This window comes from Anastrepha ludens, chromosome 4, assembly GCF_028408465.1.
Source record: "Anastrepha ludens isolate Willacy chromosome 4, idAnaLude1.1, whole genome shotgun sequence".
NCBI lineage: Eukaryota > Metazoa > Arthropoda > Insecta > Diptera > Tephritidae > Anastrepha > Anastrepha ludens.
The window spans coordinates 103915648-103934920 of record NC_071500.1 but is presented as its reverse complement, the minus strand read 5'-3'; the positions used below and the strand labels follow the sequence as shown (position 1 = coordinate 103934920).

The 19273-nt window shown below is 38.3% G+C and overlaps 1 protein-coding gene across 1 annotated transcript in view; it reads right to left on the bottom strand.

The window, feature by feature from the left end:
• Positions 1-19053, bottom strand: part of LOC128861931 (uncharacterized) — a 55968-nt gene extending 36915 nt beyond the window's left edge. Inside the window, exons 1-5 of the mRNA XM_054100305.1 lie at positions 18903-19053; positions 8853-9025; positions 8734-8782; positions 4993-5159; positions 4877-4940 (exon numbers count right to left, since the gene is read on the bottom strand). Of these exons, the coding sequence (XP_053956280.1) occupies positions 4877-4940; positions 4993-5159; positions 8734-8782; positions 8853-9025; positions 18903-18972 (523 nt within the window). The 5' untranslated portion in view covers positions 18973-19053. The remainder of the gene's footprint in view (positions 1-4876; positions 4941-4992; positions 5160-8733; positions 8783-8852; positions 9026-18902) is intronic.
• Positions 19054-19273: the final 220 nt, after the last annotated feature.

The following is a 19273-nucleotide window of genomic DNA, read 5'->3' as shown; positions in this document are numbered from 1 at the left end:
ACCACACCAAACACAATTTTAATGCTCAAACTCTTACTTTAACAATTTTTTTACAGATGGAGCGAAATTCAATTTACCATATTCTCATTCATGGCACTTCTACTCTAATAAAAGCTAAAAATTTTGTATTCTTTTAAGGCCTTTTACCGCAATAACCTTAATCCATTGGAGTTGTTCAGCTTCAATGACTCCTAGTAAAATTTTCCCAATAACATTTCTTTGGAAATTTGAACTTTCTAACTTCTTATTTTTAAATAATTTCCATGCACATGCAAGGCTGTTTCTTCTTCGCCCCTTTCTAGAGCCAATTGACCCTGCATCGTATGAAGTTTCACCAGACATTTTGAGGACCTCGACTTCGCCGATTACATCTGCTTACTCTCTCACAAACTCACTAATATGCAACTAAGGCTGACAGACTAGTCACACTGGCGTGAACTGTCGGACTGGAGAACAACATCGTCAAATTGGTAGAATTTGTCGAAAGCTTCTGCTACCTCGGCTGAACCATCACGAAAGACGGCAAAGCAGCAGAAGATGTCAACTGCTGGATAAACACAGCAAGGGCGAGTTCGTAAATTTGCAGGCGCACGAAACTGCTAATATTCAGCTCATATGTGAAGTCAGTATTATTCTACGGAAGTGAAATATGAATGATATCCAACACCATCATATCGTGGCTACAATCTTTCGTCAACAATTGCCTCCGCATCATCTATGAAATATTCTTGCCGAACACCATTCACCACCAGCAACGACATGTTGTAAAGATTACCGAATGAATTAGGGACAAATCTAAACCACCAGAGAGCATCACTAGAATGGTACTGGAATGGAATCCGTAAGTGATCGGAGGTCGCGGCCGTCCAAAGAATACTTGAAGAAGGTCAATGTTGCGCGAGCTAGCAATTGTCGACATCACATGAGACGGCGCAAAAGCAACAGCCCAGAACCGTATACGATGGAATAGTCTTGTGGAGGTCTTATGGTCCCGAGTGGAGTGAGAAAAAAAAGTATTTAAAAAAGGGGTCAAAACAATGGGGATTGAAGCGTGAGACTTAAAAAGAGCTGTCGAAAACTTGATTTTGCTAGGAGTCACTTAAGATAGCATTGGCATTACTTTCACATAATATTTGAAGCAACCTAATATTTGACTAAAAAATTTTCATTTTAACATACTGCCAAAAAAATTTGATGAAGAAGAGCTAAATTCTTTTGGGGTTTGACTACAATGCATAAATACAACCATGTCCAACTGGCTTGGCTGAGGTCCTAAACAACAAATGCTGACCTCCAAGCAGTGTTGCGCGATGTGAAAGCGGCTTTCATGCCTTGAATTGGGTCAATCTTCAAGAGTTGCATCTCCCTTATCTAGTTGCCCATGTCGTGAAGACAAGTCAAAAAAATAGTTATTCCGAAAATGGGAAGGCGAGGTCAAATTCCGCTTGATTTGCTGTGTTCTCAAAAGCCCTTAAGAATGTTCTTGACGCCCATTGCTCTGAGATGCTCACATATCTGGGCACAGTTTCATATTTTAAATACATAAGTATTCGCAGAGGTGGCGCTTGAAGTCATTAGAACTGTCGAGAAGTAATTGGAATTCAAGCAATTCACTTTGGCAGCTTCCCATAGAAAGTCTTCTGTGCAGAACTTATGCTGAAATCATTAGAAGACTTAAGCGGCACGGAATGTTTTTAATTAAAATTATAAGAAAAATTCTTAATAAACATCACCAAATTTTGACGTCTTTATGCGAAATTAGTCTCGTGATTGTAGGTTGAATTAGTTTTAAAGGTTTTTTTCGAAGATTTGGGGTTTTATTGTGAAAAAACGGTACAAAATATTTTATTCGAAGTATTGGCCATCGCTAGCTACAACTTTCGCCCATCTTTCGGGTAATTTCCGGATGCCGTCTCTCCAAAATTCTGGCCGCTGCTTGGCTATCCATGACTCAACCCATATTTTGGTAGCCTCGTGCGAGGAGAACCGCTGGTCTGCCAAATCGCGACTCATATGACGGAACAAATGATAATCGGAGGGAGCTATGTCTGGACTATAAGGCGGGTGGGGTAACACTTCCCAGCCAAGCGTTCCAAGGTATTTTTTGACAGGTTGAGCAACATGCGGCCGAGCGTTGTCATGTTGCAAAATAACCTTGTCGTGCCTTTTTACCGTTTCCGGCCGTTTTTCTTTCAATGCCCGGCTTAAACGCATCAATTGCAGTCGGTAACGATCCCCCGTGATTGTTTCGCCCGGTTGGAGCAGCTCAAAATATACGACGCCGACCTGATCCCACCAAATGCTGAGCATGATTTTCTTGCCGTGAATATTCTGCTTGGCCGTCGACGTTGATGCGTGGCCGGGCAAACCCCATGATTTTTTGCGTTTTGGGTTATCGTAGTGGATCCATTTTTCGTCGCCAGTCACCACCCGATGCAAAAAACCCTTCCGAGTTTGTCGTTCGATCAGCAATTCGCACGTAAAAAGTCGCCGTTCGACGTCGCGCAGCTTCAACTCGTACGGGACCCAATGTCCTTGCTTTGGGATCATTCCCATCGCTTTTAGACGCTTGCAAACGGTTGATTTATCAACGCCCAATGATTCAGCAAGCTCTTCTTGGGTTTGGCACAAGTCCCCGTTTACCAATTCCCCCAATTCCGCGTCCTCGAACTTTTTGGGCTGGCCAAAACGCTCCTTGTCTTCGGTGTGAAAATCACCACTTTTGAATCGTCGAAACCAGTACTCACATGTTGAAATCGACGGAGTATGGTCTGGGTAGGCCTCCTGCAGCAATTCACGGGCTTGGGCTGTATTTTTTTTCAAATTGAAGCAGAAAAGCAAAGCTTCCCGCAAATTGCGTTTCGACGGCACGAAAGTTGACATACTCGGAGCACGAAAACACTGCGTTGTTTATACTTCAGCGAAATGACAGATACTGATAAACAAAGCCTAGGGATGAGGCTTTGTCATGAATATATATTCAGTATTGCCAACGCGATAAAGTGATAAATAGCGCCATCTGTGTGTCACCTTTAAAACTAATTCAACCTCCTATATATAAGCTCCTATCGTTCCGTTAGGAGCAAAGGGACGTAATGAATGCATTTAGATCTCTTTGCAACTTAACTGGAGATTATCGATTTCGATTTCAAGCTGCTTTCTTCAGGTATGAGCTGATTTTCCTCTACGTCCGGTGCCTTGTGGATTCCACGTATGTAATAGCTCGTATAGCGATTTCGTCGGGTAGTTTATGGTAGCGTATGGCCAATCCAATTCCACTTACGTTGCTGTTGTGTTAAGTGCCACAGATTGTCATTTGTTATTGTATGGGGCAAAAAGATTTTGATGATTTGACTTTCTGTATGTCTTTTGGTGCTGGATTCCACGTTTCACATCGGTACAAAAGATTTGATTTTACGTTCGATTCGAAGATTTGTAGTTTTGACTCTTGAGTTCCACACCGGGCCTAGGGCGCCGAAAGCTTGTCTAGCTTTTACAAGCGGATTCACGACATCTGCCGAAGAGCCGCCACATTTGTCAAGAAAGGAGCCTACGTAGGAAAAACGGGCTACATTTTCCAACGACTTATTGCATGTGAAAAAGTACTGGTTACAAGCGGTGTTAATTCGGAGAGCTTTAGTTTTGTCAACGTGTAGGCGGCCGCCGTAGCCGAATGGGTTGGTGCGTGATTACCATTCGGAATTCACAGAGAGAGGAGGAGCTCGGCCAAACACCTAACAGAAGTGTACGCGCCAGTTATTTATTTTTTTTTTTTTTTTTTTATGCACAGTGCTACTTTCATCGCCACATTAACCACCAATTTGATTATCTTTTTCACATCTGAAGCGGTGCTGTTTAAAAGGCAGATGTCATCAGCGTAGTCTAAATCCTCAAGTCTTTCGGTTAGGCCTCATGGAATGCCTCTCTTGTCCTTAGTTGCTTTAAACAACACAGTATCCAACTAATAAACAGTAACCGCTAATAAAATGCGGTTTTGTCTTACACCACATTTAACAGCTATTATGTATTATGGATGTATACAGACACGGTTTTTCCAATCTTGTATTATGGAGCCTGAACTGGTGAACTCCATTAAATAATCAATATAGTGATATCGAACTAAAAAGGCTACAAAGGGCAAATTGCGTTGAGGCGATGGATGCAATAAAGGATTTCCCTATGGGCAGCTGCATTTAACAAGACGAGACCCACGAAGTGCGAATATGCCAAACGCCAGCAACTTCTCACTTATTTAAATAAATCAATATAGACATAGCCTTTGCTCGAATTTTAGTTGTTGTTTTTTTTTTATATGCACTCTCGTCAGATAGCTGATTATAACCTAGACTGAATTGCATAGAAGTTTGGAAAATAAAATGAATAGAAAATAGTTGAATATCTTCTCTGTATATTTTACAGCTTTATTGAGGAAGCGGAGAAGCACTCTAGAAGGTCTTGAGTATAATCCTTTGTAGGATTTGGCCAAGCCACAGCCTTCACCGTCGAACACAACCATCTACAATAATCTAACAGATTCATTCGTCATTATCAAAAAGTGTATAAACGGCTGGTGAAACTCGGTATATGGCGAATGTTATTTGACTTTCAGGTTTTCACAGGTTTCTCTATACAAGCAGTATTTTCGCCAAGTTCTTTAAGAAATATGTATTCCGATACGTTAAAGAAGTTATATTGCAAAATACATAAAATTGATCTTCATCCAAATGAATAATAAATTAGGGCTTTGGTACAGGGGTTTATAGGACTTAGGACGAGTTAACAATACTGCTCAAACATACGCTCAAAATTTACGAATATTCAGCGAGAAAAAAAGTAACATAAAACGCTAAATATAAATATATGAAGTTTGACTTACCCGTCGCTACTGTTGTAGATTCCACTTCATCTTCAGATATATTCGGAGCTACTGGGCAGCAGGCCTAAAAATTAGTTTAAATCTACAACCTAGATAACAAATTCTAAAATATTTACCATAAAATTGCCATTAGCATTTCCACACAGACTATTTCGTAGGTAGATAATCTCCTCGGGTGCGATTTTTTCTTTCATAGCGATATTCATTAAGGCACTGCACCCTTTGATGGGCTTGCACACTCCAGATGCGCCATTGGGTGCTTGGCAGATACTCTCCGGCACAGCTGTGCAAAATAAAAAGTGCTGTAGTTTATACTCATAAATCTGTACTTACAATTTGTATGTATGCGCATTTACAGTCCGGTTCACTCGATTAGAGGAACTAATTTTTAGGGGAAAAAATTGTTACTAAAGCAACCGTTTTTGATCTATTGATCATAAGCCTTGGCTTGCTCCATCCACATAGATTTTCAATACTGTTCAGATCTGAGAAATACGGTGGCCATGCTAAAGTTTCAACATTTTGGGACGCAATCCAAGTTAAAACCACTCTTGAAGTGTGTGCAGGTGCAATATCTTGTAGAAAGATTCAATTAATAGATCCACATGTTTCACGAATCTTGGGAAAATAAAGGGTTTTTCCGCGGTCCGTGAAAGTGTACAGCAGAACCCGAGGCAGTCTATTCCTCGCCGTGCACAAGAACTTGGCCTTTCGCAGATTTCAACTTGGCGAATTTTGCGTCGGGACTTGGGCCTACACCCGTATAAAATCCAACTGACCCAGGAGCTCAAAGTTGATGACAACGCCGTTTGTTCGCTGACTGGGCTTCGAATCGTTTGGAAGAAAACCCCAGTTTTGGGCGAAAAATCATCTTTAGTGCCGAGGCGCATTTTTGGATGAATGGATGTGTTAACAAACAAAATTGCCGTATATGGGACGACACCAATCCACACGAGCTTCACCAGGTGATAATATATCCCCAAAAAGTTACCGTTTGGTGTGGATTTTGGGCCGGCGGCGTCATTGGTCCGTACTTTTTTGAAAACGACGTTGGTGAGGCGGTCACCGTCACAGCAAACGCCACGATTGACACTCTGCATGAACGATTTGAGGGTAAGGTTATCTCTCGCAGTGGTGATGTGAATTGGCCACCAAGGTCATGCGATTTGACCCCGCTAGACTTTTTGGTGTGGGGTTTCTTGAAGTCTCAGGTCTATGCAAATAAACCACAATCGACCGATGCTCTAAAGGGGAACATAACACAGGCCATCGCTCAAATTCAGCCGGATCTATGCGGAAGAGCCATTGAAAATTGGGCCACTCGGATCCGTTCCACCGTAAGAAGCCGAGGCGGGCATTTGAATGATGTCATATTCCACACTTAATGGCATATATGCGCTTTTCAAATAAAAAAATAATTTTGTCAATAGCTCACACACAGCTTGTTTTATTCCATTTCAACATCTACCCGCCCTTATTGAAAAACCCTTTATAATTCCAAGAGGGTTTTTAGATGTTTCCGATCATTTTGTAGTCTACAATTTTCAATTCGAATCCGCAGTAGCACGAGATTGCTCCGCATCAAATAACACCTCCTCCACGGCTATGATGTCGACTCTCTGTCGACCATTCCTCCTTTCTCAAATCATGGAAATAGTAATTGTATCCATCCGGCCCATCCAGATTGAAGTTTTTTTCGTCACTAAATACTAAATTTTTCCATTCACCGGGATCGTTATTTGCAACAGAACTCCAAGCCATGTGGTCCGTTGCGAAATTGAGGCGGCATTATTTGCGAAATTTATTAAAACGTGTTTTTTTCTGTAATTTTTATGCTTCAGGTGTGACGCTTTTAGAATAGCCCTTCGAACGGTGGATTTGCTAGCTGCAGCATTTGTCATTACTTTAATTTTTTCTGTTGGAAGGGGAGAATTTGATGCAATCCTAATGATTTTACGGCGTCCTTCGGTATCAAAGCCATCGCAGTTCTGTCCTTGTGGTTCTGTCTTACCATATAAGGCACCTTGTTTCACGTAAGATTCCAGAACGTTTGGATTTTTGGCGATTTGAAAGTCCCTCTGAAGTCAAGATACCGATTTGTCCTTTTTCGCGATCCATTTAATTAAAATTAAGAAGTTTTCGATGAAGATGAATGCTTAAAAATACGATCGCTTTTCACAGCTTTCATCCACAAATATGTTAATGTTAACTGAGCGCCTCCTTTCAAATTTAAGCTAGGAAATACTATTAGACGCAATAATATTTTGATGCACGTTTATTTTTGAGCAAAGTGCAGCACCTGAATTGTCAGAAAACCTTGGATTACTAGATCAAACACGATTGCTCTAATAAACATTTTTTCCACAAAAATTAGTGCCTCTAATCAAGTGAACCGGACTGTACATATCTATAAGTATTTATATGAAAATTCGCGGGATTTTTGTAGACACGACGTATGGAGAATTACGGTCTCTTTGCTCGTATTTGTTATCTTCCATGCACAAATTTTGGCATGTGTTAGGGGCTATTCTGAATGACTTCTATTCGGATGCAAGCAATTTTTAGTCAATATGCCGCCAGTCAAATAGTCAATTTAGCCTTCACTTAATTATGATGACTTTTTGTAAGCTCTTCGGAAGATGAAAGTCCATAAACAATAAATTCGTTCAGTGGCTCAGACGCATGTCAACCCAAATGCCAATTCGCAACGATGCATTTGCATCAAAAGTAAGCCGTGAGAAGGAATGCAGTACAAGTGAGGTTAGCGATACTAAAAGCCTCTTCCCTTCAGCAAGCACTAGGAAGTGGCGAATAGATGAAGACTTGTACTCGATAACTTTGTAGTTGCCTTCACATGCAAGTTTATCGTCAAATGAGCCGAGCAGACAGATAGCGCGCAGAAAAGTGGCGAATAGAAAGGTCCTCAAATATGATTAATGAGAATGTAAGAGCGCGTCAATCGACGCAATTGAAATGTTTCCTGGACTTGAGCTAATAAAAACCATGAGGAGTATGGGGAAGTTATGATATCCCAATGTAATCTGGTGATAAGGTCTATGCGCAGATGTTTAGATGTCAACAGAACACTAGCAACGAAGTCAAAGCTAGAGTATCCAAAATCGCTGAGCTGCTGGATGTAACGCCGAACTACAGACGTTCATGGAAGGCAGCAGAAGACGAAAGGGAGCTCTAGAACCTCTGAAAGAACACTGCCATCCAGCAAATAACAGATATTTCCACCTCTGCGACAACGAACCCGAAGCGAGTGGCAACCAGTGCGGCTGCCCCTGAGAGCTGTAAAATAGCCAAGACAAATGGACCGACAGGGAACAAAAAAGGACGTTCTGAGAAAATGGATGAAGGCTTGCAGACAGTTACGAAGAAGGGCAACCCAAAGAAGCCGAAGTATAAGCTAGCCGAGCCAAACAAAAGGAGCAAGCCGCGAACACAACACGTAAATCCAGAAGATGTTGTGATAAAACCCGCAGAAGGTCATAGCTATGCAGATGTGCTGAAGGATTTGCGCGCGAAGATTATGACTGATGAGTCAGTCAAAGTAAGGTCCGTCAGGAAAACTAAGGCTGGGACCATACTTTTGGAGGTAGGTTTTTACACTATTTATAGTATTCAGCTTTGAAATGTTTAACAATTTTCGTTTTTTTTTTAGTTCGGGGTCAAAATAATTGAGCCGCTAATAACTGCTTATCAAAATTCTGTTCTAAAGTGAAAAAATTAGACTTTTTGTTTTTGTGATTATTGTTGTCAGCTTTTCTCAATTTCTATACTTCAGTCCAAAGCCTGTAATCTCTGTTGTTGTCTAATATAGAGCAAAAACAAATTATTTTAATACAACTTACAAATGGAAACTTGGGATTGCCGTAGCCATGAAACTGTTGGGCAGCAAACCTACAATCAGCAGATTAGCAGATAAGAGAAAAAAAGTATAATCCGAAGTTTTGTTATTTAAAATTCTTACATAGAATTTATTATTTGCACTGCCACATTTGCTATTTCTCAGCAAATTTACGTCTTCTACTAGTAAAGTGGGTTTCAAAGCAATTTCATATAAAGTCGGGCAATCCTGAATTGGTATACAGTCACCGTAGGCAATACCCGCGTAATACGAAAGGCACGCGCCAACTGTGAGGTCTGTAAGTAAAAACAGTTGTTATTACATTTTTTTTTATTAAAACTTGTTTTTAAGGTAAGTCAAAAATGTTGATGCAATATAATAAATAATAAGAAAAAAGTTGTATATGACATGTTTGCTATTGTTGTTGTAACAGCATAAAAGATTGCCCTTAAATATTATATAATAATAAGAAAATACCATAATAATTCCTGGTGTATAGTCAGTGGATTACAATGATGATAGAATTAAGCTAATTAATCTAGCGAAATAAATCAAGACCTCTTGGCGTCAAAAGCAGACTCATTTATTTATTTTTATTTATTTGTTTATTTGTCTTTAAATGTATACATTCTTACAGACTATGTCAAGCTAATTACTATGAAAAAAACGCAATTTGACACTCCAAATTCTAGAAGTCAAAAGAAGGTTCGGTGAACTTTGCTGCAAGCTAGAAATTATTAGGTCAGTCCATAAGTACGTGCGTTTTTTAAAAGTGGTTTTAAAATTAATAAAAAATAAGTTTAAAGTATTTACAAATCAATAATATATTTTTCTTCATTATTTAAAATATCTTCCCAACGTTTAGGCAAATTTTTAATTCCCTGCTCAAAAAATTGTTAGCGCTTGGAGCCAAAATACGCTTCGATATCCCTTTTTATAGCTTCTTTTGAGAAGTAGTTCTTGTTACTCATATGGGATTGAAGTCTACGGAAAACGTGATAATCACAAGGTGGATGCGGCATTAGCTCCCATCCGAGCTCGTTCAGCTTGCCTAATGTTTGCCTTGCGGTATGACGTCTTGCTGTTGTCGTGGTGAAACAAAACTTTGCGTCTATTCACTAAAAACGGTCGACTTTTGTTAAGTGCCTCATTCAAGTTTGATAGCTGATGGAAATAATAATTAGCAGTTATCGTCTGGTTTGGCACCAGAAGTTTATAATAAACAAAACCGGCCATATCCCACCAAATAGACAGGAGAATCTTCTTGGGGTGAAGGCCATCTCTAGGGGTCGGTTCTGGTGTTTCATCTTTATCTAACCGTTGGCGTTTGCGAACAGGATTATTGTAAAGGACCATTTTTCCATCACCAGTAACGATACGGTTCAAAAAACGTTCATTTTCAGGCAGTTGCAGCAGCTGAGAATACACATTCACTCTCTGCTGAAGGTTGGCGACGGAAAGTCTATGCGGAACCCATTTTCCCAGCTTTGAAACCTTTCTCAACTCAACCAGGTGCCTGTGAACTGTTCCATGCGATAAATTTAACATTTGAGCTATAATATCGACTGTCAAATTTGGCTCAGCTTCCACGAGTTGAATATTTGGAAGAGTATGCAAGAGTAGTGCATCTTATGGCAGAAGCTAACGACTTCTTTGAAAGAGAGCAAAATATTTTTTTTTAATACTTTTAATACTTTTATTTGCAATCTATTCGAAGAACAATAAGCAAATTATATAACATTTTGGTTATTTGACATGTATTATTGATCTCCAGTGAACAAAAAATAATAATATACTTATATGTAATACATATATTTATACAAAGTTAAGGCTATACATGGGATAACGTTATATGAATATGTTGTAAACATATTAATAAATAGTGATTAGGTACGAAATGGGAGATCTAGAACATGTTGTCTTTTCAGTCTTATTATTTCATTGGTTTTATCTAAGAAAGTTATTGCAAGCGGGTTTTCATGATAGCTGATCCTTTGCAAATATGCTGTACTGAATCTTTTAATCTCAGTTTTTATGAAAGGAATATGTAAGTCTGAATGAATGGCTTTATTGGTAATGAACCAGGGTGCACTCGTTATCAATCTAAGGGTTTTCGACTGATATCTTTGTAAGATTTCTATATTTGAATTAGAGGCTGTTCCCCAAAGTTGTACGCCATATGTCCATACTGGCTTCAATAAGGCTTTGTACAATATAATAATAATTTGGTTTCACGGTAAAGTGGTGACTTAGGTCCAAGTAACCAATAAAGTTTTCTTGTTTTAATTTTTAATTGGTTAGCTTTAGCTTGTATATGACACTTCCATGTTAATCGCTTGTCTAGGTGTAAGCCTAAATATTATACACTGTTACATTTAGGAATAATGTTTCCATTGATCTGCAAGTCAGGACAGTCATTTCGCTGTAGGATAAATAAAACATGTACAGATTTGTTGGTATTAACTTTAATCTTCCAGCAGTCTAACCACACCTGCAAGTAATTCAATGCAATTTGTACTAGTGAGGTAAATTCGGTTGGAGAATAACTTGATGCAAGAAAAGCGGTATCATCAGCATATGTTGCAATAAGTATATTCTCAGTTACTGGCATATCTGATGTGAAAATAGTATAAAGAACTGGACCGAGTACGCTTCCTTGAGGTACCCCAGCTTTGATGTATGCAATGCTAGATGTGTCATCTTTCACTTTCACGTAAAATGATCTTTCAGTAAGATACGATTTTAGAATTAAATATATCTGTGAGGGGAAAATTTTTTTCAATTTGTATAAAAGACCACGATGCCAAACTTTGTCAAATGCTTGTTTGATATCCAAAAAGACAGCTGAACAATACTCTTTTCTCTCGAATGAATCAATAATGAAGTTAACCACTCGGTGGCATTGTTCGGGAGTTCCATGGTGTCGGCGAAAACCAAATTGATATTCAGGTGTTGTATTATGTTGTTTTAAAGTTGGTGATATGCTCCGTAAAAATATTCTCTCAAATATTTTAGAGAAAAGTGTCAGTAAACTTATTGGTCTGTAAGACGTTACTTCATTTTCAGGCTTATTTGGCTTGGGAATCATAACAATTTCCGCGCATTTTCATTGTGTAGGAAAATGGTTTAATCTTATATATGGTTTAATCTTATATAATATAGCATTGTAAATATGTGTCAGCAGCATAATGCCTTTTTTTGGTAAACACTTTGCCACTTTAGAATCAATTTTATCATAGCCTGGTGATTTATTTTTACTTAAGTTTTCTATTTCGGTACGAATTTCTGCAGGTGTAATATGCTTAATTGGCAACGATAGTTGGCACGGGACATCGAGAAATTGAAGAACGTTAAACGTATTGTTACTGCTGTTAAAGGCTGTGAAAGTTTTTTCTAAATGCTTTGCAAAAGCACCAGCTTTGCTCTTATCTGTTCTGCACCATCTATCATTGCAATCTTTAATAGTATAATAACTTCTCTTCTTTGGGTGTTTTAGGTACTTCGTTGCCCTCCATATTTTATAATCATCATTATTATTGTCATTAAGGTTTTGAATATGGCTTGAGATCGATTTATTTCTAAAGTCTTTCAATTTGCCTTTGAGTTCACTAGTGGCTTTATTTAGAACTGTTTTATCTCTTGGATTTCTACTAGTTTGCCATATCTTTCGTAATCGTCTCTTTTGTTGAATTAAGACTCTGATTTCTGCAGAAACATGCACAGAGGTATGTCGACTATAGTTGTTATTTTTTTTAGGTGTAGAGGCAAGAGCTGCATCATGTATCAAAGCAGATAAACTTTCAACAGCATTGTCGAGTTCACTCGGGTTTTTGATTAGCATGTTAAGTACAATATTTGAGAGCAAAATACGTTCTTTGTTTTTTTCCACCGCTTTAGTACCCATAAAAATAAAAATGCAACGTCTACCTTCCGAAAACTTGGAACTTCTTACGGAAATTAATATTCAAATTCAATCAAAGTTAAATATACAGACTTCTTCTACTTTTCCTTTTTTTATTAGTTAAATTTGCTTTTTATGTTGAGTCAAACTTACATGTTTTTAAGTACTTTTGTTTTATAGTCAGTTAGAATTTATGGATCAATTGACTAAATAAATAAATATATATATTGTACAATATATATATATTACACACTGCAGAAAATATTATAATCTCACAAATCAGCTTGAGAGCTTCAAAACGCTCGGGTTTTTTCATAAAAATGTAACCAAAACCACAGATTTTTTTATTTTGTGAAAATTAGTAAGTTGATTTTGCACACATATAAATCCTCGATTTCACAATCACTTCCTATTATAATCCAAAATAAATAGGAATTAATATATCATATTAATCATCAAAACCAGTTGTGGCTGGTTACTGGATGAACGCCGCCTAGTTCGGGCCTTTGACTCTTTTAAGCCCTTCAAGTCGCCTGACGGCATCATATCATGCCATTGGTTGAGCCCTAACTATGCGAGCTGCATCGCTTGAGTTTACATACCAACATCATGGACAGCAGTGAGGGTTGCCTTCATACCCAAGGCAGGCACGAAGTCGCATGTCTCCCCTTTCATCTCTCTTGCTGAAAACACTTGAGAGACTGATTGACTTGCACATAAACAGCGAAAGTCCTCGTTCTACTTATTGTAAAGGTATATCAGTGAAATAAGCCCTGCATTCAATTTCAAAAGATATTTAGAAGTCTCTGTATCAGAAAGAGCTTGCGGTGGGACTTCCCCGACATTGAGGGAGCTTTTAATAACGTCGTCCTGGAGGCAATTACTAAGCCTCTGTGCAAAGGAGGGTGCCCAAGCCGACATTGCCAGATTTATCTAGCGACAAAAGAGTTGTGATAGAGTGGGGTGGCGTCTCTCTTCGCCGGCAGGTGAGTATAGGCACTCCGCCAGGCGGTTTTCTCTTATTATTTTCCTGGGATGTCGTTTTCAATGACTTGCTGAAGCAGCTGGTGCGAAGGGGCTGCATGGGGACGGAGCTGCGAGCATGACGTGTCACTAATTGTTAGAGGAAAAATTTTGGATGCTCTGTACGATTTGATACACGGATATCTGAACGTAGTTGTTCGATTGGCAACGAATTGTGGCCTATCGGTGAATCCTCTCAAGATGGAGATCGTCTTATTCGCGACGACATATAAAATACCCAGACCTCAACTTCTCTCAACAGGGGACGCTCCGTTGATGCTTTCTGATAAGGTGCAGTATCCAGGTATTATCCTTGACAGTGAACTCACGTGGAGACCCAACACTGAAGAGAGAATATAGCCGATAGCCAAGCGGCAATTAGGGCCCTCGGGTCAATGATGGTGCCTTCGAAACTAGTCAGGGAATACCTGGCTTCACTTTCGATTGTATCCGAATTTTTTGACATAAGGTTCCTCTGGGTTCCTGGTCAATGGGAAGAACTTGTAAGGCGGATGATAAAATAATGGGGATGTGAGGTGATTTCCTCACGAAGGGAGAGAATTGAGATTCCCTTGACCACCTGCGGTCTGCGCCTGTAAAGATGGGCACCGCGCCAACTCAGTGAGCGCTGGACAAGTACGCAAACTTGTAAAGTCGCGAAATCCTTCTGGCCACATTTGGATCGGAGGCGCTCGTGCGGTCTTCTGAGGTTGATAAAATCTCAGCTCTCTTTGCTACGCCTGCTGATATAGCAGGCCTTCACATCAAAAATCTGATAAACTTTAACAGCCGACCAGACGAAATACAAAATCAGCAGAACGTTATGGCCCACCTACAACCTCAAGCAATCGTCGACATTAATTAGCATGAAACGACGGGACACCTGTAGACTTACGGCAGTCATAACTGGCTTCTGGTCTATCGGAGAACAAGCCGCCAAAATGGGCATCTCTCATAACACATACTATCATAGTTGTAAACAACCGGAGAAAAAAGAAACAATCTTCCATTTCCTCTGTGAATGCCCTGCCCTATGGAAGGACAGAATGTTAACCCTGGGTAAACCGCTGTTCGAGAGTCTGGAACAGCTGTCTGGCTTAGACGTCAACAACCTAATAAGGTTCCTAAACCGCACAGACTGGATATAGTCCTGCTGTAAATAACTGTTAAACAATTTGGTAACGAGGATGTGGCAACAAAATGGTGCGGAAGCGCTAGTTGGATTCCGGATGAATCACCACTCTAACCAACCAACCAACCATCAACAGCCACATAAAGCGGTTAATGCAACCGCAACAGAGTCATTGTCCGTAATATAAGAAATCAAGCAGAAACCGGCACAAATGGCACGTACCGATTGGCAAGCACGATTCATTTATGTGTCGAATGCAATGGAAAATGGTTGGTGCGCTAAAGTATGTCCACCACACGCGACATCTGTTCGTTCAAAATTATAAAGCGGTTAAGATGAGGCCACTTCTTCAAAACTTCTTAGTCTTAACCTTATAACTCCAAAATGGCCTAATAGTAGGGAACTGGGTGTAATATTTTATTCAAAATTCCTATTTCTGAGTCATTTAACTTGCATAATTTCTAATTCATATTCTACACTTGCTTTTATTCGACGTTTTGGTTCAGATTTTACTGATCCATACACGCTGAAGTTTCACCTCACTTGTACAATCTAAGTAGGAAAATGCTGTATTTATATGGAGACCACATCACCTTTGTCACACTAATAGACTTGGATGAATTCACTCTCAGATCGATTAGTTTTGTTGAACCGATTTCTTCGGTATTGCAAAATATGCCTTAATAAATTTGCAGTCATTACAAAATAGAGAGAGCACTCTTTCACTGTGCTCCATCTTTGATATCATCACATCTTTTGGAATGCATGTTTTTTCTTTTTTGTTTATTTTATTTTGAAGAAGAACCAAAAAAACTACTGTGAAATGAGAACTAAAAAACTACTATACACATTTGTTTATTCCACAAAGAAACTTGACCAGTAATGATTTAATCTTTCTGGAGCGGGTTAAATGCACAGAACGGTGAAAGAATGTTATGAAATTTCAAATTCTTTGGTTCTTGATTTTTCATCTTCTAAACAAACTTTCAAACTGTCACTGAATAAATTATATTGCTAAATCTGAGCTGTTATCAAAAAATCAAAAAAAAAAAAAGAATCAAAAAAAAGCAAATCAAATTAATAAACTCAGATGAATATGACAAATACATAAGAACGCTTAACAATAGATTTATTGCAGCTGGAGATCTCAATGCAAAACACATTGACTGGGGCTCAAGACTCACCAACAAAAAGGGCCGTATTCTAATTAACGCAATTAACAAAAACAATTGCAGATTTATAAGTACCGGAGAACCTACCTATTGGCCAACTGACGTAAAGAAAATTCCAGACTTGATCGATTTCTGCATAACCAAAAACATAAGCCATAACCAATTGACAATTCAGTCGTGCTATGATCTTTCTTCTGACCACTCGCCGATATTACTTGAATATGTAAGTTATATAAAATCTATAGATACATCTTTTCGCATATTTAATGACAGAACCAACTGGGAAAAATTCCGCCACCATATTGACGATCAACTTATACCAAATGTGATATTGAAAACGCAACTTGACATTGAACGTGCCATTATCCATTTCAATGACGTAGTACTAGAAGCAGGGATCAGATCGGCACCAAAGCAAGAAAATAGAACAAATTCAGCAGTAACTGACGTTTCTATGAAGAAGCAAATTATTGAGAAACGAAAGTTAAGAAAAAGATGGCAAAAAACTAGATCACCTGACGACAAGAGAAAACTAAACTTAGCCACAAAAATTCTTAAGGATACTTTAAACAAAAGAAATAATAAAGAAATCGAAAACTATTTGAAGAACCTGACTCCCAACAAAGATACAAACTACTCTCTTTGGAAATGTACCAAAACATTAAAAACCCAAATAAAACATCAACCACCATTAAAGAAAGATGACAATTCATGGGCCGTTACAAAAGAGGAAAAAGCGAAAACTTTAGCAAAATACTTTGAAGAGGTTCTATCAAATGACGAAGAAAAGAAAATTGACAACCAAAACAACTATCATTATGACTTTACAAAAATAAAAAGGACGAATACACACGAAATAATAGGTTGCATCAAAAAAGGACTAAAACATAAAAAAGCACCCGGATATGACTTGATAACAGGAAAAGCATTAGTGGAGCTACCAACCAAGGCATATATATTTTTGCGAAACGTTTTCAATGCCATGTTTCGCTTGCAATATTTTCCGAAACTCTGGAAAGTGGCAGAGATTATTGCATTGCCAAAACCGGGTAAAGATCCAACTACCGTATCATCTTATAGACCAATAAGCTTACTACCGACAATATCTAAAATTGCTGAAAAATTACTGCATGATCGACTAACCCAATTTCTGGAGAAAAAACGTATAATACCGGATCATCAATTTGGATTTAGAAAAAAACATTCGACTATCCAACAGATCCACAGAATTACAAATAAAATCCAATCAGACTTTGAAAACAATCGTTATTGTGCGGCAGTATTCTTAGACGTAGCTAAAGCGTTTGACAAAGTGTGGCACAAAGGCTTACTCCACAAAATAAAAATAATGATTCCTTTTGACTACTATCTTATCATAAAAAGCTACCTAACTAACCGAAGTTTCTATATTAAATATGACAATCAATGTTCAGATATTCATCAAATAACTGCTGGAGTTCCGCAAGGAAGCGTTCTTGGACCTCTACTATATGTTTTATTCACCGCAGACATACCACCTCCTGACGAAACTAATTCATCAATTGCTACGTTCGCAGACGATACAATACTACTGGCATCGGATAAAAGCTTAACTATCGCTACTGAAAAACTGCAGCGATACACAAACGCAGTTAAGGAATGGTTCGATAATTGGTGCCTAAAAATAAATGAAGAGAAAACCGTACAGGTTATATTTACTACCAAAACAAAATTTACTGCAATTCCAATAAAAATAAATGGCAAAGCAATTACAATTAAACCAACTACTAAATACCTTGGAATACATTTGGACTCGAAACTAAATTGGAATCACCACATAAAGCAAAAGGTCAAACAAATAAAGGAAAAACTTCGACAACTTCATTGGCTAGTCAGCACAAAATCCAGACTTACTATACAGAACAAGCTATTATTGTACAAAGCCATGATTAAACCAATCTGGCTATATGGACTACAGGTGTGGGGAACGGCTAAAAAGTCTCACCTAGTAAAAATTCAACGACAGCAATCGAAGATTCTTCGAATTTTGACCATGTCTGACAGGTACACGAAAAATGATGACATCCACAGGACTTTTAATATAGCAACAGTAGAAGAAGAGACCAAAAAAATAGCAAGAAGCCACTTTGAAAAAATACAGGAACACAATAATGCAGAAATCAACAAACTTCTGGAAAGGGAAAAAAACACTGAAAGACGCTTAAAGAGAACTCGACCAAGCGACTTAATGAATGCTAGAAAATAATAAATGTGCAAAGGGGTTAAATTGCTGTTAAAGTTTTGTAAAATTGTAATTATGTAGAGTAAAACTTGTATTGAATATTATTTAATTGTATATAGTATTATTTCGTTTATTTTAATTTTTATCGCTTTGGCACTGGTCATTAAGCGATGTATGTAAATCCTGGCCAAATTGTTAAACAACGTACTTAATGTCCATGGACAGATGTATAAAATAAAGGGAGAAAAAAAAAAAAAAAAAAAAAAAAAAAAAAAAAAAATTAAAAAAAAAAAAAAAAAAAAAAAAAAATAATTGGCGCGTACACTTCTGTTAGGTGTTTGGCCGAGCTCCTCCTCCTATTTGTGGTGTGCGTTTTGATGTTGTTCCACAAATGGAGGGACCTACAGTTTCAAGCCGACTCCGAACGGCAAATATTTTTATGAGGAGCTTTTTCATGGCAGGAATACACTCGGAGGTTTGCCATTGCCTGCCGAGGGGCGACCGCTATTAGAAAAATGTTTTTATAAATTTTGATTTCACCGAGATTCGAACCAACGACCTCTCTGTGAATTCCGAATGGGAATCACGCACCAACCCATTCGGATACGGCGGCCGCCGCAAATCAATTATTATAAATAAAAAAAAAATACACTTATAAGTCACACAGCTATAAATAGTTTCAATAATTTGCCATAAGCTGAAATTCTTTTTAATCAATGCTCACCAGCACGAATTCCAGTGAGGCTCAGAAGACCACAGAAAGTTAAAAGCACTATGCATTTCGCGAATTCCATTGAAACAATATTAGCACTAAAAACCTTCACAGTTCAGCACCTCTTTTTGCGGGGAACGCAAGCAAATAACTGATTCGCGGGCTCTACTCTGCAGGAAAAGCAAAATCACTTCACGCTGTGTCAGTAAATACGTACATATGTATGCACATACATACATACTTAGGTAGAAAAAACGCAAATTTTTTCAGCTGTGTTATCAATGCAACGCTTAATAATTAAACATTTTTTCTTGTGACGATTATTTCGTTGTTATCTCTGAATTTTTGCTCTGCTCAAAGAACTCATTCGCACACGAAATATT